Source organism: Primulina huaijiensis, chromosome 14 (assembly GCF_012295235.1).
Source record: "Primulina huaijiensis isolate GDHJ02 chromosome 14, ASM1229523v2, whole genome shotgun sequence".
Taxonomy (NCBI): Eukaryota; Viridiplantae; Streptophyta; class Magnoliopsida; order Lamiales; family Gesneriaceae; genus Primulina; species Primulina huaijiensis.
This window is the reverse complement of record NC_133319.1, coordinates 20,074,448-20,098,427: the sequence shown is the minus strand read 5'-3', so window position 1 is coordinate 20,098,427 and position 23,980 is coordinate 20,074,448. Positions and strand designations below refer to the sequence as shown.

Below are 23,980 nucleotides of genomic sequence, written 5' to 3'. Positions count from 1 at the left end.
CAACTCGTTCGAAGAAAAAAGACTAGAATTGTTAAAAATTGAAATTTGGGCGGTCTTAAGAGTTCATAGACTGCGCAATGGACTCACGAATTCTTATAGCAATTTGGTTAATTATTTTCGTAAATTGACGTCGACTATGAATTCGTTGCTACATGAGTCTATTGCGCAGTCGTGCTTAAGCGGTCTTGAGCCCGATACATGACAGAATGATATCAAAGATGATCATTAGTAGGAACACTGCGAGATAAGTGCCGTGGGACTGATTGTGATACTCTTATCATACATTAATTAGTTGAAATAAATGTTTAAAAGAGTTTATACTGACTTACAATGAACTCTTATAACAACTTTAATTAATTTTTTCTTATAAAACGATGACATATACAAAATAGTTGTTATATTAGTCAATTGTACAATCGCATATGTGCCGACTTGAGCATGAGTCTCGACAATATTAAAGCTTATAAGGTATTTAAAATAAATTTAGTGAAACCTCATGTAATGTTAAACATTCTAAAGAGGGAAAAATGGCGAGTTAATCATTTATTTCATGTGAAACGGTAAAGATCGGCATCTAATTTGTTAGAAAGTAATATTGATTTTTTAGGAGCAATAATTTCTTCTTATGTCGATAAAGTATTATTTTAAATGGTATTATTCTTCTAGTCCAAGCATTTCACATCAAGAAATCAAGGGCATAACAAAATTCCAATCGCGAATTTTTATCAGTGAAACGAGTCAACCCTACCGATATTCATAATAAAAAGTAATATTTTTTCATGGATAACTCAAATAAGATATTTGACCCACGAAATTAATCCGCGAGAGTGTCTTACAAGAGTTTTTTGTGAAATTCCAAAGCAACGAGTTCTAAGTTTTGGAATGAGAGGAAAATAACATCTCTTGTATACATACATATATGCTAACTACACATCAAAAAAGTAAAAAAAATAAAAAATAAAAAGCGAGATAAATATTCCTCACACCTAGACTCGTGAGAGTGTTCACGTTTCACGCAAAGTTAAAGCAATAAAAATAATCGTGACATCTAACCATACAAAGATTGCAAGCAGTAAAAAAGTGTGTCGACTTAGAGGAATACGAGTAATAACATGTTTTTGGAAGTTTTCATTATATTGTCGTTACTTCGACACGAACTATATTATTGATTCGAGAATTGAAAGTTATATTTTTTTTTGTTTTGTAAGTCTTACATCTAGCGATTTTGGAATTCTATACTGTCAAATTTTAATTTCAATTTTACTTTTGTTTTTGTTTTTGTTTTTTTTTTTTGTGTGTGGCAAATTTAGTTATTTTTTTAATGTGGTGTTGACGTTGCATAATTGTAGCATTAATATGATGTTGATGTGTGTAATATAATATCGGCACTACTGATGAAAAATGATTAAAAAATTTCAAAAAATCAGAATAAAATTGAAATTTGATAACATAATTTATCAAAATGATAAAGTGACAAATATATAAAACAAAAAAATTTATCTTCCATATTGATTTTGTAAAAACAAACAAAACATTTATGTGACATATTTATTTTAACCAAAATCATGCTTAATAATCATAACTCACAAAGTGCAAATGATGCATGTTCACTTGTTGAAATTTGTCAAATATCACTTTAATCTTTTGATAATTATAAAAAAATGTACACACGCACTAACTAATATATATAAAATGCTGGGATTTAGTGAAGTGGGGCCATGCACAAAGTGGGGCCCTCCGAAAAGTGATGAGGTAATCTCTATAAATGTGCTTTAGCTAACGCTTTTTGTTTTGAAGCCAGCAACGGCACTTCGGCTTATGATTGTATTTTTATTTTCGCATTATTTGATTCTATTTACTATTCAAATTTTATTATTCATATTTATTTATTTTCATAATTTAATAATACGATTCATGTGAATATATATAAATTAAAAACTCAACTATTTATTCATACATAATTAATTTTGAGAATTTGTATATATATATATATATATATATATTTTATATATGTACGTTTTACTCTTTTAATGCATATTTATAAACATATGACTTCATTCCTCCAAGAATTTGTTTGAATTCTAAAATCTTATTAAATTACCTCTTAATTTATTAACTATGAAACCTAGTACCTTTTGTTTGCTATTGCTTTGCCACCTCTCTAACTATCTACACTCAAACATATATATGTATATGTATATGTATATGTATATGTATATGTGTGTGTATATGTATATGTATATGTGTGTGTGTGTGTGTGTATAAATGCTTGCATTCGTCTCCTTCCCTGCTCAATTTCCACCGCTGCACTGACAAACATTCAACCATAAACTTCTGGTCTAGACATACACATATACATGCATATTTCTTGGCCATGTTAGCCATGGCGGAATTGCTCGGTCATGAGGATACCTTCGTGTGGGAGAACCAATCATGGTCATTCCCAAATGTTTTAGGGGACATTAATGAAGAAAACAATGGGAAAAAGATGGTGGACATCATCACCACCAACACAGATGAGCAGAAACCTGCCAAGGAGGAGGAAGCTCCGCCGGCTGCAAAGGGAAAAAAAAGGTGCGCCGCCGCCGCATGTAAAGGTGGATCCGCCGCGGCCGCCGGAGGGGAACCTGATCATGAGTTGCATATATGGACTGAAAGAGAGAGGAGGAAGAAGATGAGGAACATGTTTGGAAATCTTCATGCTTTGCTTCCTCATCTTCCTCCAAAGGTAATAATTCCTTTTTAATGTTATTAATTATTGAATTTTCTAAATAAAGAAATCTTGGGATTATAAATTTAATCAATTTTTTTTTCTTTTTTTTTGAAAAATAGCTAGCCCACATGAATGAATTCATAGTTGTTCAAGTTAGCTAGCTAGGGCACAACTCAGCTTTCTTGATTTTTTTTTGCCCATTTTGGTTAATGATTACAAGGTTCAGTTTGTTTCTTGAAAAGGTGCCTTTCTCACATCCCAAAATTTATTTTCATGAATTCCCTCAATTTAATTTTTTTTATCATTAGCGCACGTGATTTAAAAATTTTATCACAACACAATAAGTATCATATAGCATATATGCGACATATTTGATATTCTAAAAAAAAAAACATAATGCATAATTAAAACATAAATTTATGTATATATATATGTACGCACACATATATGCACACATTTCAAGGACAAAGACAAATTAATGAGGAAGATGCTTTTGAGTTTTAATTTCTTCTTTTGTATGATGATTGGGTTAGGGAGTCTGTCTAAAATTGAGTAGATTTCTGAAGAATCTTGTGATAGAAATGTTAGAGAACACATAGGATTTATGTCAAAATCGAAGGATCCAAGTTTAGATTGCTTTAGACAGAGTTGAGTGATCTATTTTTGCAAGTAAGACATAATAAATGCCACCATCTCTCTAATAAACGCCGCTCTTAGTATTTAAGTGTGTAATTGAATAGATAAATTATTACGATAAATCATAATGGAACTAACACTTTATAATATATATTTTATGTATAAATTAATTGCATTAATTTAACTAATCATTAATCTTCGAGGAAAGGGGTGACAATATCTATCTATCTATCTATGATCTATCTATACATTTATTGAGTGATCATATAAATTTCATGCATGCAGGCGGACAAATCCACCATAGTCGATGAAGCAGTAAACTATATAAAGAAAATGCAGGAAACCCTTGAAAAACTTGAGAAACAGAAGCTCGAAAAGCTTCATGGATCCAAAACTACCCAACAAAAATCCGCGGTTCGATCAAGAGAAGCATTCTTAGCTGATCAACCATCAACAAAAACGATTCATCCTGCGAATCCATTAATGTTTTCGGGTCCGCCGGTCTTCAAGACATGGACTTCTCCAAACGTGACGCTGAATATATGTGGGAACGACGCTCACATCAGCATCTGTGGGCTGAGAAAGCCCGGTTTGCTGACTGCCATTTGCTATGTGATGGAGAAGCACAGGTTGGAAGTGGTTTCTGCTCAATTTTCTGCGGATGGCAATAGGTGCATGTATACCTTCCATACTCGGGTAAGTACCATTTTTTTCACTCTTCTTAACTAAAAATCACCATTTTTTTAAAAAAAAAGGATGCATGGATTTTTTCTTTTTTGGTGTTCCTTGCTTATGATATGTGAAAAAGGATCCATCGCGTATTAATTTATCGTCGAAAAGTAGCGAAAATGGACCAGAACGGTTTTGGTCATAAACAACAATATGAGCGAAAATTGTTTCATTTAAATAACTACTACATTTTTAGGGGAAATCAAGTATGTGCACAACATGAGTGCTTCTCAGTTATTATTATTTTTTATGATGAACTAACACAGACCCGAACCGTATAAAATTCATAAGTCGATGGAGCTTTTTCGCAGATAGGAAACAAGACAGACCAAAATAATATTATACTCAACACAAGAGAGAGAAAAAATATCATTATCCCCGCTGATTTCTTGTTTAATTTGATTTGTTAACTGATTAAAGTTTTCGTTAAATTTCGAGAAAATTGGTTTGACATAAATAATATATATTCTCTTGTTTATAGGTTATTAATGGAATTCATGGCCAATTCCAGGAAGCATTTGCAGTGGAGGAAGTATACAAGCAAGCAGCAGCAGAAATAATATATGCAGTGGCTTAATTAATGCTTTGATTATATGTAGAGTTATCATTTTATCTAGTCAAGATTAATGGACATATTAATCAGTTGCGCTCGTAATTGATCGATATCTTGGATTATTCTTGGAAGATTTGGGACGTTTTAGTTGAGTGATTTGGATTTGATCGATGAATTTCAAATGATTTTATTTTCTCAAAGGTCAACAAAATGAATCGAAGGAGAGAAATTTTAAATTTATAAAATTCGAGAATACCCAAACAAATTTGACGGATTCAGGCATTAATATTTAGTTACTTGTTTTTTGCACATATTGCATACCGTGTATACTGTGTTTTTATGATTGAGATCAACTACTACGTTAAATTATTTCTTCTAAAAATTTTAAATTATGTATATCCCGTTTTCCTTAATAAGATAGAAAATACAGCTTTTTTATCCTACATAAAAAAGATACAACTTTTTGTAAAGTCCTTTTAATGGACGTTTGATTTTTTCTTTTTCTTGATTATAATTTACGCAAAGACAAAATAAAGAATCGATTAATATCAGCCACCTTATTAATTCGAATACTGGTCTAGTCTTTCACTGCTGCCATCGGCGCGACACTGGGTTGAGGTGGTTCACATACTCCAAAAGTCATGTTTTCCTGCATTATGATTACGCGCGGTTGGTAAAACATTTGCGCCGGGTTATGATCTTGATAAGACTAAGGTTTGTAGAAGTATGGTATAATAATGAAAACTGCAATGGAAATGCAAAACTTGCAAGATGATATACTTTTGCAGCGACAAACTAGTTGACCATTTGCCATATCTACGGCTTCAGACACTCCTCCTCCATCACTTCTCTGCAAGGTTTAAGTAGTAAAATTTGTATCGTGTACTTGAAATATGTGGCATTTGGTGGTGATAACGAGTTTATTCGAGTTAAATTTTGAGAAATTGAATGATGCTTACCTTATAAAAATCAACACCTTCTACCAGCTAGCTACTTGTTCGCATGTGTTCATCATGGGGCCGAGTCGTGTTTGCACACGGTATCCAAATCAGGGTTGTTACATTCATTGCCTGTGACTCTGCAGTACTGTTAGGACATGATCCAGCTACCGTTCCACCTTTACCATCAGCAACTTTTTAGAATTCGACCGAGAGATTTACGAATATTTTCATTTGGAAAAATCAACTAGCTGAGATATTAGATTGTACGAGAGGCTCACATTGATTTTCTACTACGTATCTCCACTCATAAGCAATGCCTTCTGTAGGTTCCTTGGAAGATTTAGAAGTGAAGACTACCAAACGCTGATTCTGTCTCACGACTCTCACCATATCCCGACCATTCTTCGGCATTTGGGATACAGGAAACCAATACTTGTTTAAGCCAGAGGCGTTAATTAAATACATTCGTCAGGCCGTTGGGAGATGAAACATAATCTTCAAATCTTATGGTGACTATTTCAGAAGGATTTGACTCAAGAAACAATTGGACCTCTTTCAAAATGTTCATAGCAGGTTGCTGGGAAGCATATTATTCAATAGATTAGAATGATATAAATCAAAAATGTCGATTGATACAACACTTGATGTTGATCTGAAAAAATAATAGTGAAATGATATCATCTAACAGCGATCATATACTTACGAAAGCAGTGTAGTTGCAGCACTTTCCTCCGAACGAGCGGCATATATAACCAGACATCGTTTTCAAAATCATATATATCGAGCATGAACCCTCTAACTCCATTCTGCATTTCATTAATTTGTCCACAGAAAGTTTAGTATCATGTAATTAGTCAAGTATCATTGGATTGGGAAAAAGAATCACATAATTTCTTTTAAAGATTTCAACAATATTTGAATACTTATAGGCATGTCTATTTGAATATGTAGCGCTCATGTTAACACCAGTGCACAGAAATTGTAACATAAGAAAAAATTTTATCAACATTTTTCACCATATTTTGCAGAGTCAGCTTATCCTGGATAATGGCTCAATTAATATTCAAGTCATAGAACCCGGTCCACCCATCTGCTAATTAATATATCTCTTTCTTAAGTTTGCTCTACTGACTTAAGCATCCGAGAGGTCATGTTGGAAAACTCTCCGGCGCCCCCTAACCCTATTTCTGTACGTGTAGTCCCAACCCGGTCCACCCATCTGCTAAGATTTAAAGACCCGTTCTCAATATCGAACTCAAAATAAAAATTTGATATCGCCATTTTTTTTCGTAACATTAAGTTTGATATCGCCATTTGTTTGCGATGCATGTTTCTCCTTATTGTAATCGTACAGAAAACACCATAAAATCGTATCTGACAGTAGAAAATTCAATTCCACAAACTGTAATTCTGCCAGTTTGGCTTTTTTTCCTTATCTTACTAGCTGCTGAATAGCCAAAGAACAACGTCGATAAGAACAGAACCAATACACATAAATTCTTCATAAAGCCGAACCTGAGCAAATATTGGAAGAATCATAAGCAAATTTACAGAACATGAGCATAATCTAAACAGAAAAATAGCAATACATGCACGCGTAAATCGATTGAACTTGTGCAATCCNTAGATACAGTGAATATCTACTACGAGTAATTATTTGAACATACGTCACATAAATCAAATAAGTAACCGTCATCTCAGTCTGTGCTCATACATTATCAAAATTATATATTTATATATTTACTCGTATTTGACTCTATAACTTATAAAGCAGTATCGGCCTTTAGATGAAGGAAGAGTTTTATTACATAGGAAACTCGAAACCTTATTTCGAATTTGTAATCTTTTATGGATTAGTAAAAGTATCGGCAATTTAATCAGCAATATTAACACAATTAGAAAGGGCTCATCCGCAATTTAAGAAGTGACAAAGAAAAGTGGTCAAATTCGGCTGACATTTCCATTTTCCATTTCCAGAATCTCATACCCCACCTCCACCCGACCCTGTCTACTTCAAGGATTCACCACAGATTCTTCCCTCAATGCACTAGAATACGTCGGTGCTGAAGCTTTACTATTCAATCTCTCTTTTTGGGCCCCATTTTTTCTGCCATGGAATCGTACAGACAGGAGGCATTTCTGGGTCTAATGCTAGCTCTGGTCTTTCTTGAAATGCGGCTTTATGTAACAATGGCTGCTGCTCTTGGTCAGTCCCCACTTCGTGTTTCTCGTGGTTATTGGTGAATGATTTGGGTGTTTTGTGATGTGGGTCCGTTATAAATCTTGTAAAGTTTCGATTTTTTAGTTGGTTTCTCGGTTGATTAGCGTTTGCACTATGCTTTATTTTGGGGGATTTGTGATTCTGGGCTTGCTTTTTAATTTTTTGAGGACAGTTCATACCTGTGTGATTCATGAATTGGGATTTGAATATGGATGTGAATGTGATTGAACGGAGGTAGCTAAAAAATTAGTTAAATATTGCTAATTTCTCGATGTTGCACTTGAAGCATAAATTTTCAAAGACCAAATGGCCATAACAGTGTGTCGCTGTTTAGTTTCTTCATTATTTTTACTCCTTTTGGTTTAGATTTGAAAGGATGAGTTATGCTTTTTATGTAATCAAAGCTTTTCTGGTTGTGTTATTTTGTTTGGCCTTTTTCTGTAGAGCACTACCATTCCTTTTTAATAATATGAAAACTACCATATCAGGTGTTCATGACCGTTACATTTCCCAGGTAAAGTTAAATATTTTGGATTACAAATTTCCCGTCAAAAGTCTGTCATTACGTGTCACCTATTTTATTACTCTCTCAGCTGCTGCCTTCTTAATGTTTTTATCTCTCCTTATTGTATTTCCAAGTTTTCTTGGGAGATGATGCTTAAATAAAGGCAAGGAATTATCGAGTGAAGGTTATTATCGAACCATAGTATTGTTGACGAGTTTCACATGCTAGTAGCATGTCCATGTTTTGAAGTATATTGATGTAATACTTAATGTGATCACAATGTTGCCGTATATATTTTTTTTCAGATTCAAAATGCTTTAAGATATGAAACTTATATGTTATTGTTTTGAAAATCTACTTGCTTTCTTGAAAATCATTGCCTGATTGCCATATGGTTTTGTTTCTTCTCAAATGCTTGCAGATTGCCCCTTGGACTTGAGCTCATCTAATTTTACACTAGCTGCCTCCCTATGCTCCAACCAAGATGACAGAGGAAAGTGTTGCCGATACATGAATGCAGTAATTGCTGTTTCCGTCTCTCAGTTTGCAAATTCAACAAGTAACTTGGGGGTAGCTTCGGATTTATCTGAGATCTGCCTCCGTAGCATATCAAAAACTTTTCAAATATATGGAGTAACAAGAAATGCAATCGTTACCTGTGGCTTTGGGACAAAAATACCTGTTAATTACGACTGCCAAGGAATATCAAACGTTTCCCAAATGCTGCAGACTCCAAAGTTTAGTGATGTTATGGAAAACTGCAAGGTTCCTTTATCAGAGGACAATACTTGTAGAAAGTGTTTGAATGCAGGGATTATATATCTTCGGAATCTTCTAGGGACGGTAGATAATGTGACGCTGAGTACTTGCAGGGATGCATCTTTTATTGCAATTGCAAGCCAACTTGATTACATGTCAACTATTGATGTTGCAAGCTGTTTCTTTGGAGTTCAAGGGCTTCTCACGCATCCAGGTTTGAAAACTGGGAGATTACGTGACCTTTTGTCTACTTTGTTGAATAGTTCATACTTCATATACTTTGTTTAGTTTCGTTTTAAATTTTTCTTCCAATTGTAGGGTCAGCTGCTACTTTGCTTCCCCCTCAGGCATCTCCAACTCCACCAATTGCTGCTAGTCCAACTCAGCTTTCCTTGATAGCACCTTTTAAGGAAAAAGTTCGTCCCTACCACATGACACTAGTTCCTGCCATAGGTATTGCAGTAACAATACTAGCCATGGCGATGCTGGTAGTCTTTGTTATTCTCATCCGTCGAAAAAGCAAAGAGCTGGAGAGCACTGATATGAATGATAAGACATCCCCGAAAGCCATTCATCCATCCTCCAAAAAAATTCGGGATGGTATTTGACCATGCGTCAGTTAAAGAATTTATTCTAGAATCAAATATGATATTATTAAGATTGTGATTTACTTTTTATATAATTCTTCTGCATAGGTGTCCTGTCATATTTATTCCAATATATTTCATTATATAAAAGAAGTGATAACTGTAATATAAATTAAGAGAGTTCAATAGAGCTTTAACTATTTGGTCATTATGCCGTAAATCTAGCAGTATATTGTGAATGATGGGCCTTTATGACTGAACTATGTAAATTTTGTATTTTGTTGCGTTTTCTCTTCACTATAATTTTACATCATCTAAATTCAACTAGATGCTCTAGTTGCTTCACAGGGTATTCTATCTTATTTTGGCATCAAAACTATGCCAATTAATTTTCCTTTACCATATAGTCCTAATCCTCTTTTGTTGAATGCATTACACATTATGTGAAGGTCCGCCCGGTATGTTTAGAAAATTCAGCTACAAAGAGACAAAGAAGGCTACAAACAACTTTAGCACCATAATTGGACAAGGGGGATTTGGAGTTGTGTACAAAGCTGAGTTTCCTGATGGGTTAATTGCAGCAGTGAAGAAGATGAGCAAAGTTTCGGAGCAGGCAGAGGTAGAGTTTTGCAGAGAACTAGAGCTCCTCGCTCGCCTACACCATCGTCATCTTGTTACTCTGAGGGGTTTCTCTACTGAAAAAAATGAAAGGTAACACATTGAAATATTTCCCTATTTACCATCTATCCTGCATCAAAAGGTATATGTCACATTTAGTTGAAAAATGCTAGAGAAGTATAATGCCAGTAACATATTTGATGGCAGGTTTCTTGTATATGAATTTATGGGAAATGGGAGCCTAATGGATCATCTTCACTGTATGTTTCAATGTTTCTTTTCAAACTTTGTCTGGTGTTGTGACAATGCTTATGCAAAGGATTCTTGATCGACATACTAAATGTCTCAAGTGCTTACTTGTTTATGTTCAGCACAAGGTAGAACTCCTCTGAGCTGGAGTACAAGAATTCAAATTGCTACCGATGTCGCAAATGCATTGGTAAATTCCGGGATTATGCTAGCCTACACAGGTCTCTTGTTTTTTTTAGTTTTTAATATTTCAGATTTGTTGGTTATAACATTTTCTTGTGCAGGAATACCTCCACTTTTATTGCAATCCTCCTCTGTGCCATAGAGATATCAAGTCGAGCAATATATTATTAGACGAAAAATTTGTTGCCAAGGTAATGCCATCAAAATAGTTGAGAGAATTTATGCTTTTTGAAATGAAGGATCTTTTTGTTTTATAGTCTCATTACAGAAACTGTGGTTTAGGTGGTTGATAGCCTGTATGTGAGTCTTTGATCCTATGTTTTTGTTAAATGACGGCTTTTGCAATACATTTAAATGTCCTCATGTTTGCATGATCCTTCAAGGGAACATGCTCATCCAAGTACCACTTGCATTATCAATTGCCCAGGTTGCTGATTTTGGCCTTGCACATGCTTCAAAAGATGGTTCTATTTGCTTTGAACCTGTGAACACCGATATACGAGGAACTCCAGGTTTAAAACATCCGTTGAGTATATCAACTTTCAAATGGTTTCGAGATACTAAAGATTTAAATATTGTCAGGTTATATGGATCCGGAGTACGTAGCGACACAAGAGCTAACAGAAAAAAGTGATGTCTACAGTTATGGAGTTGTTTTATTAGAGCTAGTTACAGGAAGACGTGTGATACAAGATAACAAGAACTTGGTTGAGTCGTCCCAAGTGTTTTTGGCATCAGAATCGAGGATAACTGAGCTCGTGGACACGAATCTTGGTGATGAGTATGATTTTGATCAACTTCAAACCATAGTGTCAATTATTAGATGGTGTACTGAAAGAGAAGGGAGGGCCAGGCCTTCAATAAAGCAAGTTCTCAGGCTTTTATACGAAAGTACAGACCCTTTACACAGTGATTTTGTCGAAGCTGTGGAGGATGAAGAAACTGGAAGCAGGGGAAGGAGAAGTAGAGGCAAGAATATGTTTTTCAGTGGGGATGGGAAATGCCCACCTTCTTCTTCGAGCACATCTAAGTCATATTGCAGCCGAACCTTCCTCTTAGAAATGAGCCCACCTCAGTCACCGAACAATATTCCTTCCATTTAAGGTTTACATTCACGGTTATCTGTGTGTTTCTGTTTGAGTATATGATTCCAAGACAACTTAGAATGGATGAGGGGCGGTTAAGTTTCCGTTAAGTTGTCAAAATTGCTCGCTTGAAATTTGTGGAGCATTACTACAGGAGTAAGTGCAGAGGGTAAACAACTGTATGCATCTTGATATTCTTGGGTGAAAGTTGTTTGATCCAACTGTCCATAGCTTGAAGGGGATCACACGGGCCGCAATAAGTTAAATGACAGTAATCACATCATGGCAAATAAGAATATATAATCTTCCTTCTTGATGTATATTTAGAGTTTTTCAGACAGTTCAAATTTTGTCAAAAAATGGTTAACTTTGTGTAACCTGTACATTAATTTTTTAAGTTTGGTACTGCTAACTGCTGTTTCAAGTTTTTGGTATAGGAATGTTGTTGCAGATGCTGTTAGCTTTTTGTGGATTATTATCATAAAGCATGTGTGATGTACGTAAATATCAATTAGCTTTTTGTGGATTATTATCATAAAGCATGTGTGATGTACGTAAATATCAATTATATAATAAAAATTAAAATTTTGATTTTCTAAAAAAATAATTTGAATCATTTTGTTATTTATCTCGATTTAATCTCTTGTCGTAGTAACAAATAAATTAATTAAAAATTTATATTTACTTTCAAAATTGTTTTTCAAATTAAAATTCAAGCGGTTGATTTTATGTTATATAATAAATTATAGTGAACATGATATATAGAAAAAATGAACTGAAAATATATATATTATATCCAAATACCACGTATAAGACATAATAACCTAAAAATCAACTAAATTATGAATTTTATCAATGCATAAATCATAATTTACATAAGTGAAGCACATTAAAAACAAATAATTATAAATTTAAAATATTTGTAACTAACTCATCAAAACAATATCAAAACTAATTAAATAATAATACTGACAATAAAATATAATTCATAATATTCAATTTAATAATATTTGACCTCATGCATAATTTTTTTACTTTTTGTTCTTAGAATTCTATAGCATAGATAGCTAATTTTATATCAAAATCGATCTTTTGTAGATTATATTGTTGACTATTAATTTATTGTTAAATATAATTTTAAAATAATAAATAAATCAACATATATAATGAAATACATATTTAAATAAGATTATATAGTAAATATAAAAAAAAATCAAATAAACTCATAGAATAATTATTAAATATAAATTTTAAACTATCAATATGATTTTCAAAATTAAAATTTGAAATATAACCAAAAAAATAAATTTTCATAAAAAAATTATTTTGTATTTGTTGAATTAGTTAGTTTGATTTCAAAATAATTAAATAAAGATATTGAAATATCATATGTAAAAGTTCTAATACTTTGACAAATGATAATAAATAATCATTATAATTTATATTTATGATAATGATTATGTCATTTTTTACAGTAGAAAATAACTTATATGTCTTTTAATTTTTTCATTAATATTTTTTTTTCATGCATTACATATTTAGGATTTTGATTGTTTTTTAAATTTTTGGGTTATATCATAGTCAAATATTTGACTATTTATGTCACTTATTTGACTATTGAATTTTTTTTCTTAAAATTTCATAAATAATTAAAAAACATTTATAGAAATAAAAAATTATAAATCAAAATATCACACACTACCAAATTATGTGTATTATAAATTTTTCTGAGTTATAAATTTTTAAAAATTACTATTATGATCAATTTTTAAATATCAAATAAAATATTCATACAATACGTGAGACGATAAAACTAATTGTTTATCAGTTATGCTTTAAATTTATATATTATGAGAGCTGATTTTGGAATGGAAGCTAATAAAAAAATTTAGTTTTGATTTTGGTTTCAATGTTCTTGAAATCCATGGTCGGGTTTACTTTTAGACTCTTAATGCCTAAATTTAAACATTCTTAGTAGATGTTTCAAATACTATTAAATTTTGCCTATTGAATTTATAAATTTACTGATATATAGGTTTTTTTTTTAAAAAAAAAGTTCTATTTTTTAATTTCTTATTATAACTAAACTCTCCGAATTCTTCTAAGAGATTCATATTTTATGAAATTATCAATATATTAACATTCATAATTGATCATATAAATTATCCTAAATAATTTATTAAATTTTTTACTTTCAATTTTTAGTCAAAAAACCATAAAATATGTTAGTATTGAACTTCATATTATTATATATTGATCATGTTATTCAACTATTGCATTATTAATTATTTTTTTCATATAGCTTGTGATATTATAGTTTATTACTCAATTAGAAACTATACTAAAAATATAATTACAAAAATACATTAAAATAATAAAATAACATGTAGAGAGAAAGTTAAAAGAAATAAAACATTTAAAGTTACCATAATTATGAATTATTTGATAAAATTAATATAGGAGTTATATTTTATTCTTGAAGCGATAAAATTATCAGGATCAATGTATATTGTAGTGATAATTCGTTAGCATTTGTTTGACTATTAATTATATATTAGGTGGAATAATTAAACTACTAATTAATTATATATCATGTAGAGTAATATAAAATTTTTATATTTAATTTTTGCACATACAACAATTAGAATTATACATATATATTCTTACTGAGTTTTCGGATTTTTATTGATAAGGAGATCATTTCTATCTTTAAACAATTAGAAAACATGACCTATGATCCACAATTTTATAAAAATATAGATATAGATATAGATATAGTTAAAAAAATGTATTTTTATTATCAAACATATATTTATTTTTAATGTATCATTGTTATCAGGTTTCTCAAAAATTGTGTAGAAAATTTTCATGCAATTAATCTAAAAATACACCAATTTAAGAGAATACTAGAAAATTTACAATGAAAAATTTGTCGTTCTTTTTATACTTTTATAATTATAATAGATAAATATATAATAAATGTTTTTTATTTTAATATTTTTAATGAATATATTTTTTATTCAAAATTTATTTTTTTTAAATATTTTTTCTAAGAATTATTTATCAAAAAAATATTATTTCTCTAATATATTTTTATTATCAAATGTCTATTCAATTTTTACGTAACATTATTTTCAAAATTTCTTATGTTGCAATTTTCTATTAAAAAAATATAAGCACCACTATGATCATCAAGTGTTTAATGTGATCATAAAAAATAAAATGCACAAATTAAATGAATTAACAACACATTGAATTCTACAAATTTAATATCCTAAATTTGACGCTAAATTTTATATACTTTTTTCATCAATGTCCATGCAATTTGTACAAACAATACATAAAATTCAGACAATGTATTAAAATTACAATACAAAAATTTTACCCCATCATGCACACTTTTATAGATTTCTCCCTTCCCACTGCATTATCATTTTCACCTAGAATAACCCTCTCATCACCGGAAAACTCATCTGAAGACCCAACTCCAGCCATCACATCATTGTTGTTATCTTCCTGGACCCCTTTTCCTTTCTTATCATCTCTCCTCGCCAATATCAGCGGAGGAGAACCAACAGGTCCGCATTTCAAGTTTCTTAGGCAGACAAACTTCTTTTGGCCTTTTGCCTCGATAGCAATCACATCATCCATTTTCTTGAGAAGACTGACGAGCTTCATAGCGCCATATCCAGAAACGTACAAAGGCCTCCCATAAATTTTCTGGTATTCTGATGGAAGACGTGTTAGAGGTAAACCACCACCAGCCAACTCAAGCAACTTCACCAGTTGTCCCTTCAACCCATTTAGATCTCCTGGTTGCACCCATGTCAAGTCATTCTGGTCACAAGACGTAAGAGTGCTGATTGAAATGTCATTTAGACCATTTGGAAGACTACACGGTTTGGAGGTCGTCGGATATTGAGGCGAACTGCTACAATATTCTGAAAGACACTGTGACGTCACTGAAAAATCTCTCGAATTGTAACAGCCTTTCGAGATCCCACGGTACACTATTGATTCTTCTTCATTCAGCCCATCTACATAATCATTGATCTGGCATCCCATCAAGAAACTAGTAACCTCAGCACGAGGAGTAACGAGAGTCTTTTTAGGGGGCACAAAACCTTCCCCACGAGCAACACTAGGCCAAGAATTATTATGAAGAGCAGGAGCAAAATCAACATCTCCTGAGATGGATGATGGTGGAGAATTGTCGAGGGCAAAAAGGAACATGTCGACCAAGATTGCTTTGTCAGCTGCATCTTTCCGTCTATTAGGGACGTCTATGAGTTTGACACCAGTTCTCTGGCATCCTTCTCTTAATCGCCTAGGAAAGGCATTGAAATCCCCATAAGCAGAAAACATTCTCCATCGATGACTGGATGGACTCGCAAGGCCATCCTAATGTTACCAGCAACATCCTCAGGCCGCACATCACATAGGCGTACTGGAGATCGACATCACAGTTCACAAGATTCTTGAATGATTTTTACCTTCATGACATGGATGAAAACAATATGAATAACCAGAAATAACAAAATGAATAGAAAAACTAACATAGATAGTCCACTAAACAATCAAGGTTGGAACACATGATTACAGTCAACAAAGAAGTTGTACATAAACTCTTCAGATGCAGAGTTCAACTTGAGGACTCAAGTTCTTTAATCAAGAGTCGACGAGGACTGTGATAATTAATTTACACCAAATCAGAAAAACAAACAATATTTAATCGAAGGCGAATTTGTAAAAATCTCTTTACCACCGGACGGACGAGGAGAGATTACTATGTTGATGAAAGAAAGATTGCCCAAAATTAACAGGATTTGTTCATCACTGTGGCGGCAGCTGCTTTCCGACGGCGACGGAGAGGAATAGCCTTATTTTACGACGCGGCAAGGAAGAGGAAATAGTATATCAGTGAATGCGAAATAATTAAAAATGAACCGACAATTTGCTTCTGAGGTTGGTATGTCCGAGCTTGGTAGATGTAATATCATATGGTAACGTCGTATATGATATATGTTTTAGATTTATAAATTATCGTCATTCATTCATATATATATATATATATATATATATATAATAGTTGATGAATGATGATTATTAATCCACTTGATATTATTCATGTGGAGTAGTATAAATAAAAACGTCCATAACAATCAAACTCGTTTAATTATTTTTTTATTATTATTTTCATATTATTAATCTTTTAGTGTCCTATACTAATCAGATCGAGCTCGGAAAAAATTTTACAACATGATTGAATTGAATATATTTGAGCTCGAATGACTTAAATATTTCGCTTAAATTATACTCAAAATATTCGAATATATTCACGAATTATTTGAATAGTTGTTCAAAATTATATACACAAAAGTTTGACATTTATTTGTGTAATATAACTATATTATATTAATAAAATACTAAAAATTATAGACAAAAACTTGTGTGAGACGGTCTCACGGGTCGTATTTTGTGAGATTGATATCTTATTTGGGTCATCCATGAAAAAATATTACTTTTTATGCTAAGAATATTACTTTTTATTGTGAATATCGATAGGGTTGACCCGTCTCACAAATAAAGATTCGTGAGACCGTTTCACAGGAGACCTACTCAAAATTATAAGCAACTCGTGAACTATTGAACAAAATAATTTGAGCTCGAGTTCAACTAAAAAAAATTCGAATATATTTGAGTCAAGCTTGATTAATAATTTTCAAATCAACTCAAAAGACTTGCAAGAAATATTTATCGAATCCGGTCCAAAAACTTGCAAATAGACCGCATCCCATGTTTACAAGTGATGGGTTCTTATCATTTCATTAATTCTCTCCATTCGAATATTGTATATTTGGTTACAATTCAATTGCAATTGTGCATTAAAAGTTAGTTCTTATTATTTACATTGACTTTCCTTCCAAGTTAAACATTTCAAATTTCAAATTTCAAATCAGTAGATGTTGGAGTTCTACAAATTATGTGATAAATTTACAGGAAAGCTATACAAGCCCAAAACACATAATATTTCTGTAGATCCAACTTGGTTGAAAGCAGTAACCAAGCAACTGATTTCAGTTTACATTCTTGAAACAGTATTCACAAGTTTACCCAGGAGTGGAGATGCTGTAACAAGAGTCCTAGACAAAGGTAACACGACAATGTACATTAAATTCGTAAGCTTGGCACTCAGCACGATCGACGTCCTATCAAACATTTGCAGAGATTTATGAAGCCAGAACCCTTTCAATGGCGGCCATATAGAACTTCTTGGGCATGGTGCCCATAACAGATTCACGTTTTACGCCATTTTTAAACAACAATACCACCGGTACAGCTTTAATCTCATAGTTCTCCGCAACCTGTGGATCACGATCTGCATCCAGGACAAAGCATTTTAGTTTTCCAGTGTAGCCTGTTGCTATTTCCTCGATTACACGGTGAACCACGTTGCAGGGCCCGTACCAACTGGCGTAAAATTCAACGAGCACTGGGGTATCGCTGTTTAAAATCAGTTTATCCCACGAGTTGCCAGTAACGACTGAAGCTGCATCCAAAGTAAAGCCATTTAGAAAAGATTTAATTAATTCTAAGCCATTTTCAGGCTAAAAGCAGTTGGCATTTTTATTTCTTGTAGTTACACCACACTTGAAAGCAGGGATGCAATTGGCGAACCACAAGGACAATTTACTGTGTTTATTTGATTGAAATGATTTTTTAAATTTCATCATATATCAGACTGGGAAACCATAAGACGATAAACTAAAGAAAAACTAACTATGAAGGAGGCAGCATTAGTTCATTTCTCGCGACGTATCTTCCAGCCCGAATTCACTACGACCAACCGAACAACCCAATTATGGCCCATTAAACAACGAATGAATGCTTTTTTGGACCCAATCATTATAACCAAATAAGATAATTAAACATGCAAACATATAAAGGTGGCACTATCTATTGCATTAAATTGATTTATGAGGTAAATAGCTCTAAAATCCTAGAATCCAACGGCTCATTCCAGGTAACCAAATATAAGAAGAAAACAGGAAGTTTCTACTAGGAGTTGTCAACTCCAAAGAATCACATAACCAGATGCAAAAATCACTAGTCATGACTCACACATATACATTAGAAACAACTTTGAAATACAATCAAAGAGTTTTGAAACCTGAACATGTTCCATGTATCTACATTTCACAGCATTCACATGTTTTAACAGCTCGCTGTATATACAATTTGCATTTGTTTAATCTTGAGTATGATAACAATCTTTAAGGAAACAAAATGACAGACAAGGAAACTAATTGTATTGAAGTTCAAGACTGAAAGTTATTTAGCTTCTCAGCATAAGGTCATTAATCACAACAGAGAAATAGAGGATCCCGATTTCAAGGGCTGCAGCAAAGGATGCAACGGAGAACATATAAAGTTGAGGTGAAATAACCATCAAGTGTATGAACCAAAATATTTTGCGACAGATATTACGATTTTCATACAACACAAGATTCCAAAACAACATTAGAAACTCAGAATACATATATTTATAAATTGTAGGAACTAATCAATTTAAAACCAAGGATTTCAGATTCTTACAAGATAAAATGCTTCCAGAATTACAAGTCATCTAGATGCAAACTCGGTTAGAAACAGCTATACACATAATTAAAGCTAACTATCGGGCTTACCGCTGAATCCACAATCATGCCACAAGAGGCTAGCCTTCTTAAATTACCAATGAAGTATAGGTAAAGAAAATCAGTCAATCAACTCAACATAAGTCTGGTTTTCTTTTCAGGGGCAGATTCCAAAGTCTACCATAACATTTGTACAATAACAAAACTATGTTTTCTTAAGACACATTTACATAGAATCTGGGCTGATTTTCACATGGTCTCATCATAAACATCAGCTGTTTATTGGAAGCTTGTCAACTCCATTATCCCGCTGATCATCACGAGCTATTAAGTTTCAAAGTCAACACTAAAGATCAATATCCAGTCATGCAGCCGCTATCTCACGAGATCATCATACAATCTAGAGATCATTCTCTCCTGAATCGAGATAGATGAATGAAAATCGAAATTCAAGCCCAACAAATCGATTGAAAAAAAAAACGAAAACAAAAAAAATATCGCATTTCTTGAATAATTTGAGCCGAGAATTCTGCATACCTTTGGTGTCACGAAGGCAGGAAACCCATAACCGTGAGTGCGACTTCCGGGCGTCCCCGATTCTCTTCCCTGGTTGAAACGAAAGCCCAAATCGATAACTGGGATGCGATTGTCCCACTGAGATCAACGAAACGGCTGCAAATCGAGGACCCGTGACAGAAAATGGAAGAACAGAGCAACAAGAACTGCGCGAAGCCATTTCAAGCGCAACAAGTGGCTCAACAAACCCACCCCCTTGGAAAAATCTAAATGAGGCCGTGTGATCCGTGCACAAATGTAAGTATATATACACACATTTCAAGAAATACGTTTGTTTTAAATCGCCGCGTGCGCATTTGGATCGAATAAAGGAAGCGATAGGGATGAAAACAACGTTGATCCGAACAGTATAGTGGGGATGCAGCGGGTGACAAGAATTCGGCACGTGGTGCTGTCGACTACAATTTCTTTGTTCTCACTTTTTTCCCCAGAATTTTTGTTTCGATTAATCTAAAATTTTACTATAAACTTGTCTTGTTTATTTCAATTATCAAATACGATGTCAATCTGATATTTGTAGGCAAATTATTAATTTAAAGTAGTTAAGAAAATTATTAATTTAAATAATTCTAATGGGATTTTCCGAACTGTTTAAAATATGTAGGGCTTATAATTTTAAGTGAAAATATAAGGATGAATTGAAATTTATCTTTGTTTTCTTACCTAATATTTGTAGCATATGGCAATTTATCGGATGAACCTCATGTTATTAGGATTTTTGTCTTTTCGCAAATTGTTGGAGTATATAAAAGTTCGTCATGCTTTATGTATCATTAGTTGATATGACAAAATAAAATGTTCAGATTTTTGCCTCTCGGTTATATTTTCCATTATGATGCACCAAAATGGTCGAGGTTCATGCCTGACCACCTCAGTACGGGTGTCGTTTCTGGGTCCACATATGTGGGGACCCGAACGCTAATCATGTTCTTAATCATCATTGGGACTATTTAATCAATTCTAAAACAGGGTCTAAAAATTTTTTTTTTTTTTAAAATGCGGAACGTAGTGGAATAGAACTTATATACATCTCAATATAAAAATACAAGTCCTGTATCACATAAATTTATTCAACTAAGGTTTAACAGCTAATATCAAGTGTCCAACTCTATCTCTAATCCAAGTCCGGAGCCTCCACTCTAATCACGATCTCTCTTCATCTCCTTAACCCTGAACCTGTCCCACCTGTTGTCATGCACACATACAAACACGACAACAGTCGGATAATTCCGGTGAGAATATAATCCCAGTATAAATCAACGAAACATGCAATCATATAAACAAATATAAAGCATGTAAAAGATAACAACAATATGTATCAGAATCTGAAACATAATCAATATCAGGCTGTCGACAATGCTCGTAACGTTACACTTTCAGACTAGACTCCATCCTAGTCTAGGGATCCCGGTTTCCAGAAGTGGCATTCCATATCGATCACCAGTAATAGAAGAAATTCCGATTCTATCCACATCGATATGGTATCGATCACCAGTAATAGAAGAAGCTCTGATTCTATCCACATCGATATAGTATCGATCACCAGTAATAGAAGAAACTCCGATCCTATCCACATCGATATGATATCGATCATCAGTAATAGAAGAAGTTACGATTCGATCCACATCGATACGGTACCGATCACCAGTAATAGAAGAAGCTACAATTCTATCCACATCGATAGCCAATCATCCGGTGACAGACTTTGGCACTTTCGCCAATTCACTATCTTGTGACATCGTGCAATGTGCCCGTGGCGATCCCGCCACCATCAGGCACTTCTGTCACAAGATTACTCGTCTAATACCTGCTATCTATAAATCAAGAGAACAAGTACATCAACCAAATCCATGCAAATATCAATGCAATAAAGTAAAGTATGTGATTTAGGGAAACTCAAGTCTAAACCGACTCAAGTCGATCTCCCAATACCACATTGAATTATACCTTCCGTTTGTAGTCTCGGTCTGAAGCAATATCCGTTCTGAACTTAAGACTGTCTCTGTAAATCTGAAACGATATATCGAGAATCATAATATCAATATTCCATTCTCCATTTAACACTGAATCTAATTATTCTGGATTTAATTCAAAATCCACGGCATAACGGTAAAATCTCAATATCCCCGTCACTACAACAGTACCAGATAACAGTTACAAACCATAACCAATATCCAATACAATCTATAATCCAGTCACAATTCAACTCTGTCCGGTATAAATCAATATCCCCCGAAATTCATAACAATTCCATAATCAGTCCGTTTCTCAATCTGACTTCGATTCTACGATGTCTAACATGCCAAGAACATCATATATGAATCCTATCCACTTCTGACAATAGCATAATGTCAAAACATATCAAAACGTAGCAAAACTTACGTCCAGTTGAAGCCTGCGTCGATAGGAACACAGTACTGAAGTCAGATTCAAAATCAGACGGACGGATCGAAATATAAAGGCGTAAGGATTTTTCTGAGCTTTCCTCGTAGCTTTTCCCGTTTCCTTGTTTTGCTAATTCTGAAGGCATTTGTATATATATATATATATATCCAATTGCATGTAATGATACGTGTCATCATTTTTCACAACTTTCAGGCGGCGCTCGGGCGGTTAATCTTTACCGCTCGGGCGCGGCACCTTCTGTCCGACACATACTTTTGTTGAACACTGGCGCTCGGGCGGTCAAGAACTACCGCTCGGGCGCCAGACGTTCTGTCCAAAACATGCTCTTGTAATGCATTGGCGCTCGGGCGGTCGTCTTCTACCGCTCGGGCGCCACAGGTTCTGCCTGGAAATCACATAACTCATATGTTTTAACCAATTTAGTCTCGGAGTGGTCCAACTATACTCACATCAATTCATGATCAATAAATCATATCAGATTACGATAATCAATTTCTCGGGCATTACAACATATATGAGATACAATATTTCAGAATCGTGGGCCTATCATTCAGCACACGTTGAAATGATGTGACTAGACTAGAGGCAGTCTGAGTTGTCTTATGTGGCAGTGTCAAAGGGCGGGACAGGGCATGGACAACCATCTTATCATAAATAGCAATCGTATACTGAAAATAAGGTCATCATTACTTGTATCTTTATAAATACCCAAATTTTATTAATTGTGAATCATTCAATTCACTTACCATTTCTCATAAATGCTCAATCTACATTCCATACATTGCATTTTCCCTTGCGAGAAACACTTGTCTCACTTGAGTGATGGAGTGACCACACCGGAAAACTTTCTGGCACCCCACTAACTGCAACGTCTCGAAAATTTGGAGGTCCACGTGAACCATATGCATGCAAGCTATCAAATTTCTTATGTATTTTAATTAAATTGTTTTAATTGCGTAAACTGATTATGGTAGACATGTTTACATGTTTAAAATGTAGTTTTCTACTAGAATGAATAAAACTGTGTTAAAAGTTATTCGAGACGCGATCGAGGAATGGAGACCGAGAACCCTCAAGGAAAAATATTTTTATTAAATGATTATTTTTAATTATTTAATATATGATATAATTTAATGAATATTTTCGAAAATGTGGTATTTTGAGGTGTTTTTACGAGTCGTATTTTAAATCGACAATCAATTTTTTAAGAAAATAGAGACTTTTTGGAGGCTTGTTAATATTTTTGAGAAGCAACCTAAACAAAATATTTTAATTATCATCTAATGTGCCTAATGAACCTATTATAATAGGTTATTGGGCCCGAGAGTTTTGAGACCCCGAAATTTTATCTTATATAAGCCCGGGAGGCATGAGATCCTGACTCCTATCAAAGACCGAGAGTTTTGAGGCCTCAGAATTTTATCTTAATAGGATCAAGAGGCATGAGGCCTCCACTTCCTATCAAAGGTCGAGAGTTTTCAGGCCCCGACATAATATCTTATATAGACCTCTAGGGCATGAGGCCCCGTCTTCCTATCAAAGCCCAGCAGTTTTGGGTCCCCGATATTTTATGAGGTACCGA

The 23,980-nt window shown here is 33.5% G+C and overlaps 4 protein-coding genes and 1 pseudogene across 5 annotated transcripts; 2 read left to right on the top strand and 3 right to left on the bottom strand.

The window, feature by feature from the left end:
* Window positions 1–2,315: 2,315 nt before the first annotated feature.
* On the top strand, window positions 2,316–4,778 carry LOC140956830 (transcription factor bHLH95). Its single transcript, XM_073413711.1, has 3 exons — window positions 2,316–2,728; window positions 3,635–4,045; window positions 4,560–4,778. The coding sequence occupies exons 1-3, from the start codon at window positions 2,375–2,377 to the stop codon at window positions 4,653–4,655; spliced, it is 861 nt and encodes a 286-aa protein (XP_073269812.1). The 5' UTR covers window positions 2,316–2,374; the 3' UTR covers window positions 4,656–4,778.
* Window positions 4,779–5,208: 430 nt separating this feature from the next.
* On the bottom strand, window positions 5,209–6,384 carry LOC140958076 (PI-PLC X domain-containing protein At5g67130-like; annotated as a pseudogene).
* A 1,084-nt stretch (window positions 6,385–7,468) lies between these two features.
* On the top strand, window positions 7,469–12,247 carry LOC140957504 (probable receptor-like protein kinase At1g49730). Its single transcript, XM_073414799.1, has 9 exons — window positions 7,469–7,778; window positions 8,720–9,271; window positions 9,376–9,657; window positions 10,094–10,355; window positions 10,470–10,522; window positions 10,634–10,701; window positions 10,796–10,885; window positions 11,122–11,206; window positions 11,277–12,247. The coding sequence occupies exons 1-9, from the start codon at window positions 7,685–7,687 to the stop codon at window positions 11,795–11,797; spliced, it is 2,007 nt and encodes a 668-aa protein (XP_073270900.1). The 5' UTR covers window positions 7,469–7,684; the 3' UTR covers window positions 11,798–12,247.
* A 2,824-nt stretch (window positions 12,248–15,071) lies between these two features.
* Window positions 15,072–16,743, bottom strand: LOC140957808 (uncharacterized). The gene is made up of 2 exons (XM_073415197.1): window positions 16,542–16,743; window positions 15,072–16,272 (listed from the first exon to the last, which is right to left on the bottom strand). The coding sequence occupies exon 2, from the start codon at window positions 16,142–16,144 to the stop codon at window positions 15,161–15,163; it is 984 nt and encodes a 327-aa protein (XP_073271298.1). The 5' UTR covers window positions 16,145–16,272; window positions 16,542–16,743; the 3' UTR covers window positions 15,072–15,160.
* A 1,042-nt stretch (window positions 16,744–17,785) lies between these two features.
* Window positions 17,786–20,409, bottom strand: LOC140956481 (thioredoxin M3, chloroplastic-like). 2 transcript variants are annotated; one of them, XM_073413235.1, is made up of 2 exons: window positions 19,954–20,409; window positions 17,786–18,323 (listed from the first exon to the last, which is right to left on the bottom strand). In XM_073413235.1, the coding sequence occupies exons 1-2, from the start codon at window positions 20,150–20,152 to the stop codon at window positions 18,010–18,012; spliced, it is 513 nt and encodes a 170-aa protein (XP_073269336.1). In that variant the 5' UTR covers window positions 20,153–20,409; the 3' UTR covers window positions 17,786–18,009. The 2 variants fall into 2 exon arrangements, with proteins under 2 accessions (XP_073269336.1, XP_073269335.1); XM_073413234.1 differs by having other exon boundaries at window positions 17,786–18,329; window positions 19,954–20,376.
* Between the last annotated feature and the right edge of the window lie 3,571 nt (window positions 20,410–23,980).

Excerpts from the sequence above, each read along its gene's own strand:
- LOC140957808 (XM_073415197.1), bottom strand. The coding sequence starts at position 16,144 with ATGTTTTCTGCTTATGGGGATTTCAATGCCTTTCCTAGGCGATTAAGA.
- LOC140957504 (XM_073414799.1), top strand. The coding sequence starts at position 7,685 with ATGGAATCGTACAGACAGGAGGCATTTCTGGGTCTAATGCTAGCTCTG. Across the intron at positions 7,779-8,719 it reads AACAATGGCTGCTGCTCTTG|ATTGCCCCTTGGACTTGAGC; the intron begins GTCAGTCCCCAC and ends AAATGCTTGCAG. Across the intron at positions 10,356-10,469 it reads TCTACTGAAAAAAATGAAAG|GTTTCTTGTATATGAATTTA; the intron begins GTAACACATTGA and ends ATTTGATGGCAG.
- LOC140956830 (XM_073413711.1), top strand. The coding sequence starts at position 2,375 with ATGTTAGCCATGGCGGAATTGCTCGGTCATGAGGATACCTTCGTGTGG. Across the intron at positions 2,729-3,634 it reads TTCCTCATCTTCCTCCAAAG|GCGGACAAATCCACCATAGT; the intron begins GTAATAATTCCT and ends TCATGCATGCAG. Across the intron at positions 4,046-4,559 it reads TGTATACCTTCCATACTCGG|GTTATTAATGGAATTCATGG; the intron begins GTAAGTACCATT and ends TCTTGTTTATAG.
- LOC140956481 (XM_073413234.1), bottom strand. The coding sequence starts at position 20,152 with ATGGCTTCGCGCAGTTCTTGTTGCTCTGTTCTTCCATTTTCTGTCACG. Across the intron at positions 18,330-19,953 it reads CTGCCTTCGTGACACCAAAG|CTTCAGTCGTTACTGGCAAC; the intron begins GTATGCAGAATT and ends CTTTGGATGCAG.